Below are 9,538 nucleotides of genomic sequence, written 5' to 3' on the forward strand. Positions count from 1 at the left end.
GGACCTGCATCCTCTTAGTGTAAGGTCTCCAGTCACCACTAACATCTCCAGTGAAGCTGTCAAACGCACCAGGAAGGGAAAGAGCATCACGTACGCAGATACCACTTAGAGACCTGCAATGACGTGCACATGTCACTCAGTTCATGGTCGTATCTCTGGGAATAAAAGGGGAGGAGAGAAAAGGTGACGTGTCCGTCTCTGATGACCACACAGTCCACCCTGAATTGTAATTATTTTCCATGCTTTGTGCATTTGTCTGCATGGACTCCTCGAGGGAAAAGAATCCTTTTCTAATTCTTGTCCTCTAGAATTCATCACAATTTCTTGTACTCCAGACAATAATCAATAAAGGTAACAAATACGAGAAGGAGGAAAGTGGAGTGACAGTGGAATTTTACCTGAAGATAAAAGTATTATTTTTTTCGTGAGTCAGGTGGTGGCACAGCAGGTTAAGTGCACGTAGTGCAAAGCACAAGGACTGGCATGAGGATCCTGGTTCGAGCCCCTGGCTCCCCACCTGCAGGGGAGTCGCTTCACAGGCGGTGAAGCAGGTCTGCAGGTGTCTGTCTTTCTCTCCACCTCTGTCTTCCCCTCCTCTCTCCATGTCTCTCTGTCCCATCCAACAACGACGACATCAATACAACAATAAAAATAAGTAAAATATATTTTTAAAAAGTAGTATTTTTTCTTTTTAAAACTACCCTACGGTACGTATTTGCATTCCTTCTTGTTTTCTCTTTCAAATCACTTTATTAAAGAAATAATGATATTGTCACTATATATTTCTTTTTTTCCAAGCCCTGCTGCTCAGCTCTGGTTTATAGTGGTGCAGGATAGACTTTGGGGTATCCCCACCTGAATACCATTTCTTATTTTTATCTTTTTAAACTCTTTTTTTTATTTTAAGTATATATTATTTATATTTATTTATTTATTTATTCCTTTTAGTTGCCCTTATTATTTTATTGTTGTAATCCTTGTTGGATAGGACAGAGAAAAATGGAAAGAGGAGGGGAAGACAGAGAGGGGGAGAGAAAGACAGACACCTGCAGACCTGCTTCACCACCTGTGAAGTGACTCCCCTGCAGGTGGGGAGCCGGGGGCTCGAACCGGGATCCTTACATCAGTCCTTGTGCTTTGCGCCACATGCACTTAACCCGCTGCACTACCGCCCGGCTCCCCTGAATACCATTTCTTATCTCTCCATGACAGACTATCATGTGACCATGCCTGTCGTATGCTTTACATTGGTTTGTTCTAGCCCTCCCCCGGCAAGAGAATTGGATCAGTCCAGTTAATTTCGCGGGCCCGCTTGGCCCCGCCCCAAGGAACCCCGAGAGAGGGTTCCTGAGTTCGAGAGTAAGAGGGAGTGCTTGTGCCGCCGCAAAGAGACAGCAGAGTTCTGTTTGGTGATTAGTTTGTCTTAGTTTATGAATCGTTGTTCCTGAATAAAGAAATACAGCTTCCCTGCCCAGCCGTTGTCTCTGCGTCTCTGTTACCCGCCCGTGAAGCTAGCCCGGCCAGCTAGAGCCTCCGAATTTTAACAACAAATGGCGCCCAACGTGGGGCTGACCTGCGCATCTCTCAGATAAGTAAAGACAATTTGGCTACCTATGCACTATGGCCTCTCTTCTGCTTGTGAAGAGATCTCCAAAGGTGTCTGCCCTTTCTTCATGAGACTGTTTTGCTGTTTCTGGAACATTTATCTCTGGACCACTCTGTGGTTTCTGCCCAACGCCAGCCCACAAGCTGCCTCCAACCACTGTTTGACCTGTTGAAAGGAAACAAACAGCCCTCTTCAAAACGTAAGTTAACTCCTGAGGCCTCCTTGGCACTGGAAAGGGTTAACCAGGCCCTCCAGGACATGCACCTTGTTCGATTCTCCCCCTCCTCTCTGGTAAACCTTCTAATCTTCAACTCCACCCCCACAGAAGTAGGGGCACTGTGGCAAGACCATGGGGTTCTCGAATGGCTTCACACGCCAGTAGGAGGAGCTCCAAACTCCTCACTGAGATAGACGCGTTAGCATTCATGGTTCGCCAAGGGAGAAATAGGTCTGTGCAGGTCTTAGGGAAAGAACCGGATTTAATCATTCTGCCCTTTTCTCTCACAGATACAGAGTGGCTTATACGCCATCATTCCCGCTTTGCCATAAGCTTCGTGGGGTTTCCAGGACAAATAGATAACCATTTTCCTTCTAATAAATTGATAGCTTCTTTACCTCTTCTGCCTCTACTAGCACCTAAACTTTTCTCTCAGGATCCCATTCCCTCTGCTCCTACAATCTTTACTGATGGCGGAAAAAGGGGAGCTGCTGCCCTTATATATTACCCAGACAAACAATCTCCTAAACCTCTCTTTACTGAGCTTCCTGATAATTCCCCCTTTTCTTAGAAACATTGGATCGTGCAGTAGATATGCTAATAACAAGTTTTGTTTCATAGTAAGTTGCAGCCAGCTGCCTTTGGGACTCTAGGCCGTTCCCCACCCCCATGCAAATGCCCGTCGAAGAAAGTACGCCCCCCAGAGGCAAGAAATGTTTTTTTTAAGCTGATAAAGTTTAGCCCACAGAGGCAGATATGGCCCCCTCAGGCCTTCCCTTAGCAGCACACTGGTTCTTGTCGCTTGCATGTTTCTCCATGTTTGTGCCAGTTTCTTTTTATAAAAATGCCTGTACGATATAGGTTTCTGCTCACCCCACACCCTTGATACTATAGTCATTTAGTTAAAAAGAAAAGGGGGAATTGTCGTATGCTTTACATTGGTTTGTTCTAGCCCTCCCCCGGCAAGAGAATTGGATCAGTCCAGTTAATTTCACGGGCCCGCTTGGCCCCGCCCCAAGGAACCCCGAGAGAGGGTTCCTGAGTTCGAGAGTGCCAGAGTTTCAGAGGGTTCCTGAGTTCGAGAGTAAGAGGGAGTGCTTGTGCCGCCACAAAGAGACAGCAGAGTTCTGTTTGGTGAATAGTTTGTCTTAGTTTATGAATCGTTGTTCCTGAATAAAGAAATACAGCTTCCCTGCCCAGCCGTTGTCTCTGCGTCTCTATTACCCGCCCGTGAAGCTAGCCCGGCCAGCTAGAGCCTCCGAATTTTAACAACACATGCCCGTTAACAACTTCAGTCTGTTCCTCATGGTGCATGGGGTCCTCACAACTCTCTCACACCCTTTAGGATCCTTGATTCCACAGCAGTGGGGCACACCACGTCTCCATTTCACTCCACAGTTTCCTTATCTCGTCTGTTTCTCAAGCACCACTTCTGAGTGGGATCAGCCCGTAACCATCCTCCTCTTTACAGCTGATTTCACTTCACACAGTTCCTTCAAGTTCAGTCCAAGATGAGGCAAAAGACAAGATCTTCTCATTTCTTTTTTTTTTTTTGTAAATATTTATTTATTCCCTTTTGTTGCCCTTGTTGCTTCATTTTGTAGTTACTATTATTGCTGTTATTGCTGTTGTCATTGTTGGATAGGACAGAGAGAAATGGAGAGAGGAGGGGAAGACAGAGAGGGGGAGAGAAAGACAGACACCTGCAGACCTGCTTCACTGCCTGGGAAGTGACTCCCCTGCAGGTGGGGAGCCGGGGGCTCGAACCGGGACCCTTACGCCAGTCCTTGTGTGGTCCTTGCAGTTTTTTAAATATTTATTTTATTTATTCCCTTTTGTTGCTTTGTTTTATTGTTGTTGTTATTGATGTCATTGTTGTTGGCTACAACAGAGAGAAATGGAGAGAGGAGGGTAAGACAGAGAGAGGGAGAGAAAGACAGACACACCTGTAGACCTGCTTCACTGCCTGTGAAGCAACTCCCCTGCAGGTGGGGAGCTGGAGGCTCGAACCCGGATCCTTACGACAGTCCTTGCACCTTGCGCCACCTGCGCTTAACCCGCTGAGCTACCGCCTGACTCCCAGTCTTGTCATCTCTCACAGTGCAGAAACAGCCCGTTGTGAGTATGTGCCACACAGCCTTGGCCACCTGTCACTGGGCACCTTGGTGTTTCTGCGTTGGCAGGAGCACAGGTACACAGACTCCTTTCCATCTCTGCCGACGTGTTCTCGGGCTAAATCCCCAGGAGCTCTACAGAAGGTTCACTTCTAAAGTTCTCGGTCTCTCCAGACCATTTTCCATAGGGGTGGAACCATTTTAACTCCCAGCGACAGACAGTCCTCTAAAAACATCATTCAGGGTGGAGGAGACAGCATGCAAACAGATGTTCCTGCCCAAGGCTCCAAAGTCTCAAGTTCAACCCTCTTGCACCACCATAAACCAGAGCTAAGCAGGGCTCTGGTAATAATAATAATAGTAATAAAGTAATAAGTAAATAGAAAAAAAAATAAAATGTTAATCATTCATACACAGAACTCTAGGGAACCACACACTGCTGCCCATAAGGAGGACGCTTCCTGATGGACAGGAGAGAAATGGGGCCAACTGCATAACCCACCGCTGCCTGGCAGGAGGAGTCAGCAGGTGAGAAGCGCCCTGGGCTTCCGGACCTGTCGGGACAGCTGAGCTCCCAGAGAATATTGTTGGGAAATTATGCAGATGTGGTTGAACATTGGCAGGGCCCACAGACCACTATATTTCCATGCAAGTATTATTTACACCATGTTATCCCCTCAGGGTACTGCTAATCCCACCAGCTTTCTACCTTCCCAGAATGCCTTTTTCTTTTCTCCACCCTCTTCCCAGTCAATTCCGTCCTGACTTGCCACTTCCGGAATTCTCCTATAAAAGTCACTTCTGTTTGCTCTCTCTCTCTTCCCCCATTTTCTCCCTCTCTTCTCTTCTGCTTCCTGTCCTGGGGAAGGGCTGGTGTGCATAGTGGAAGGTAGCCATTTTGCTAGCTCCATGTGGCCTAAACCCGCTGTGCTCGCACCCAACTCTGGGACATCCATGTGAATAAAGATTCGTGTTCCCGCTCTGCCACCAGTTCCTGGCCTCTTCTCTCTCCCGTGATGCAACCCAACAGAAAATATTGTTGGTAGACGGAGGCCGGGCTGCATCTGTGTCAGAGCAAGAAGTGGGTCCCCTGGGTCTTTTTTGGTGCTTGGCTTTATGGGGGGGGGCGGTATTTATACTATACTATTGTTCTCAGGAGTGCTGGGAGAGGGTTGGGAGCGTTATCAGGAGAAAGAAATGGCAAGGACGCCTACTTCTCAAGTCCTTGTGTTAGGCTGAGCACAGAACACTGTTTCCAGCTGCCATAAGGCACCAAGCAGACAAACAGGGAGGCAAGAGAATGAGCCCATGTCAGCACACGCAGGAACCACCCTGGGGAACGGACAGAAGAAACTCATGTCATTCCAGGGACCCTCACTGTTTCCTCTCCAGAACTGTTTCCTTTTATTTATTTTTAAATTTTTTTATTATCTTTATTTATTGGATAGAGACAGTCAGAAATCGAGAGGGAAGGAGTGATAGAGAAGGAGAGAGACAGAGACACCTGCAGCCCTGCTTCAACACTGGTGAAGCTTCCCCCCTGCACATGGGGACTGGGGGCTCGAACCCAGGTCCTTGAGCCCTGTGACATGGGAGCTCAAGAAGGTGCGCCACCAGCTGCATCCCCATCTTTCTCAGTTGTAGCTAGATGAAGTGGACCCTGGGCTGGACTAGAAGAGGACAGGTGAGAAGAACCTGTCACACCCAACACCTCACACAGAGATTCCCAAAGCAACCTAGGCATGAAATACAAGGTGCTCACAAGGGAATTAAGCCTGCTCTGCTCACCCAAAATGAAGCTGCAGGACAGGACCAGCTAACAGCCAGGGTACCAGCTGCCATGCCCGTGGCCCAGGCTCGATTCTCACCTCCAGAGCACTGGGGAAGAAGGCTCAGGCTTTCGTGTCTTTCCCTTTGTGTCTGTCTTTCTGTCTGAACAAGTCTGCCTATTTAGTAACAAGAAAGAACTGAGGCACAGGAGATTGAAGTGCTTGTCATGAAGTCTGATCCACAATGTTTCTCCATGGGGTTCTGCTGAAAAACGACACTCCTGGAACCCAGCCAGATAAATTGAAATTTCACACTTTTGTGGAAAGATTATTTTTTAACTCCTTGGAAGATGGCTTTATGAGTCACTTCCTCAAAGGAGAATACAGATGAATGAAGAGCTGTGTGCAGCACTGCACTGGTTGAAGCCAGTGGTGAGTCATTTCATACGTCTCTCTTCTTTTGGCGGGTTTTACAGTCATTAACAGAGTATCCGTCGGTGTTACCTACCAGAGAATGAATGGTAAATGGCTGATCCATCTTGCTGTCTATAAATGGAGGCGCTTGCTGCTGCTTCTTCCCAATCAGCTCATCTGTGTTAAAGACAAAAGCCACATTTAGGATTCTTTCATAAGAACCAAAGTTTCAAATCCCAATTCCCAGATTAATTTCTGCCTCAATGGGATATGAGTAAATTGACATGGTAGATGTAATCTGCGCTTTGAGAACTGATCTTGGAACTCACTACCTGACTGCACACAAGGCAGCTGGGTGTGGTTTGGTAGAACAGAAGTTGAAAAGTGGTAATCTGAAGAGAATTAGCCATTGCTTAGTCCCAAGTACGGACGCCTGGGTGTTACCTTACTGGGAATTCTATGCAGGGTTTCTTCAGTGGGCTTACTTTTCTGGCAGGAGAAAGGAGACTACAGATTCTTAGACCTGGAGTCAGTTTGGATGAAACTAAGCCTTGCTACTTGTGAAAGGCTAAATTCTAGGGCTGACTTTTTTTTTTAATTATTTATTATTGGATAGAAACACAGAAATTGAAAGGGGAGGAGATAGAGAGGGAGAGAGACAGAGAGACACCTGCAGCCCTGTTTTACCACTTGTGAAGCTTTCGCCCTGCAGGTGGGGACCAAGGGGGTTGAACCTGGGTCCTTGTGCCCTGTAATGTGTGTGCCTAACCAGGCATACCACTGCCTGCCCCCCCCCCCCCTTAATTGTTGTTTTTGTCACCAGGGCTCTAACTGGGGGTTGGAACGTACATGATGAGTACATCATTCTGGGCAGCCATTTTCTGTCTTTTCCTATATAGTGTGTTGATGGAGGTGAGAGACAGGGAGAGAGAGAGAAGATGAGAAGCAGGGTGGGCAGGGGTGAAGGTGAGAGGGAGGGACACGCACAGAGAGAGAGAGAGAGAGTCCTGCAGCCCTGCTTTACTGCTGCTGAAGCTTCCTCTCTGCCGCCTGCCCTGACTCTGGAGCGTGACGAGACCCCTAATTGACTCCTCTGATAACAGCACACAGGCAAAATCATGGGCTGTTACTTTTATGTTAAGATATGTCATTTGTTAAAATAAATTAAAATAAAGATATTTGCACATATATTAAGCTTTCTGACTGATTAATAAAAAAAAAGATTCTCAGGGATAGTGGGATTCATCAAGTAAAGCCTTCCTTTTTTCAGTAAATATTACTTCAAAATTTATGTTTGTGTGAAAGAAAAGCATGTGAAATTGATGAGACAGATGCATAAATAAAGGGCTTTTAAAAATATTTTTATATTTATTTATTCCCTTTTGTTGCCCTTATTATTTTATTGTTGTAGTATTATTTAGTTGTTGGATAGGACAGAGAAATGGAGAGAGAGGGGGAGAGAAAGACAGACACCTGCAGACCTGCTTCACCGCCTGTGAAGCGACTCCCCTGCAGGTGAGGAGCCGGGGGGCTGGGGGGCTCGAACCAGGGTCCTTACACCAGTCCTTGCACTTTGCACCATGTAGCTTAACCCACAGAGCTACTGCCCGACTCCCAAATAAAGGGCTTTTTCAAGTGTATTATACACAGTGCTCAAATAGAAGTTTCCAGACATTTGGATGAGACTGCTTGATGGTCAGGCTTGAACAAGAAAGCACTATTTTTTTTTTTTTTAGTAATTTAATCATGATCGACGAGATTGTGGGTTAAGAGGGACACTATTCCATACAGTTCCTACCACCAGAGTTCCATATCCCACCTCCCACCCCCTTTGGAAAGGTCTGTCGTCTTTACCCTCTGGGACTATAGACCAAAGGTCCACTTCATTTTCCAACAGTGAGTCAGGGGAGTGAGTGGGCCATTCTTCTATTAGTGTTCATTCAAACCTACCTTCCGATTCCAACAGTTTTTAGTTAAACTACTTATGGGGCATCTGTTTGATAAGGGGCAGAGCCCCCAGACTCACTGAAGCCGCTTCAGAACATAGTGTCTGCTGCTGCTTTTCTCCCAGTAAAGCCTTTCTAAGGGAGGCATGCCATCACTGATGACCTTGAAAACTCAGCCACGAGTGGCTGAGCAAGCTGTGCTCTAGATACAGAATGGAATACCACCCAGCTATAAAAAATGGTGACTTCACCGTTTTCAGCCCATCTTGGATGGACCTTGAAACAATCCTGTTAAGTGAAATAATTCAGAAACAGAAGGATGAATATGGGCTGATCTCACTCTCAGGCAGAAGTTGAAAAACAAGATCAGAAGAGAAAACACAAGTAGAACCTGAACTGGAGTTGGTGTATTGCACCAAAGTAAAAGACTCTGGGGTGGGTTGGGGGGAGAATACAGATCCAAGAAGGATGACAGAGGACCTAGTGGGGGTTGTATTGTTATATGGAAAACTGGGAAATGTTATGCATGTACAAACTATTGTATTTACTGTCAAATGTAAAAGATTGATTCCCCAATAAAGAAATTAAATAAAAAAGAAAACTCAGCCACTCTGGGAACATCTGAGTTCCGCAGATTCTGAAAAATGAATTTTGCGAATAGTCGTATGATATTGGACAAAGTCCTTCATCTTCAGATGAGGTTCCTGCACTGGTTATAACACCACCATTGATTTTTTTTTTTTTTTGCTAACAATTTTTTCTTAATGTTTCTTAGTAAGTTAATAATGATTAACAAGATTTTAAGATAACAGCGGTACAATTCCACACAGTTCACAGCACCAGAGCTCCAATCCCATCCCCCCCCCCATTGGAAGCTTCCCTATTCTTAATCCCTCTGGAAGCATGGACCAAAGATCTTAAGGTGGGAGTTCTGGCTTCTGTAATTGCTTCTCCACTGGACATGGATATTGGCAGGTGGATCCATACCCCACCCCCACCCCATTGATTCTTTTTAAAAATTTATTTATTTTTATAACAGAATTACATGTCGACAGGAGTTTGAATCCACACTGTTCCCACCACCAGAGTTCTGAATCTTCACTCTCCCCACTGCAATCCACCACTGTCCCCTAAGGCTGTAGACACGGGCCAGCCATCATCTCTACAACTACCTGTCCATGTTTATACGTAGTTGCCCCTTCTTTTTCTGATTCAATCCTCTCTTCCCTCTAAGCCACTCATGACATCATAACTCCTTCCATCTGTCCCTCTCCTTTCCTTCTCTCTCTCTGGGTGCTGATGGAGCTGGAGTGCAGAGAGAGTCCTCTTTTCGTCATCCTATCACTTCTCCCCCGCTGGGGGTCTGGATCAAGGTTGTTTATGGGGAGCAGAAGGTGGGAGTTCCGGCTTCTGTAGCTGCTTTTCCGCTGAGCATGGGGATTGACAGGTGGATCCACACTCCCAGCCTGTTT

The 9,538-nt window shown here is 46.2% G+C and overlaps 1 protein-coding gene across 4 annotated transcripts in view; it reads right to left on the bottom strand.

The window, feature by feature from the left end:
* STAMBPL1 (STAM binding protein like 1) overlaps positions 1–6,296 on the bottom strand; it is a 41,662-nt gene extending 35,366 nt beyond the window's left edge. For 2 of the 4 annotated variants that reach the window (XM_060185434.1, XM_060185384.1), the window contains exon 1: positions 6,215–6,296. In XM_060185434.1, the coding sequence (XP_060041417.1) occupies positions 6,215–6,244 (30 nt within the window). In that variant the 5' untranslated portion in view covers positions 6,245–6,296. Of the gene's footprint in view, positions 1–5,151; positions 5,302–6,214 lie in introns of those variants that run through there. The other 2 variants (XM_060185547.1, XM_060185496.1) reach the window with 1 other exon arrangement.
* Positions 6,297–9,538: the final 3,242 nt, after the last annotated feature.

This window comes from Erinaceus europaeus, chromosome 1, assembly GCF_950295315.1.
Source record: "Erinaceus europaeus chromosome 1, mEriEur2.1, whole genome shotgun sequence".
Lineage (NCBI taxonomy): Eukaryota > Metazoa > Chordata > Mammalia > Eulipotyphla > Erinaceidae > Erinaceus > Erinaceus europaeus.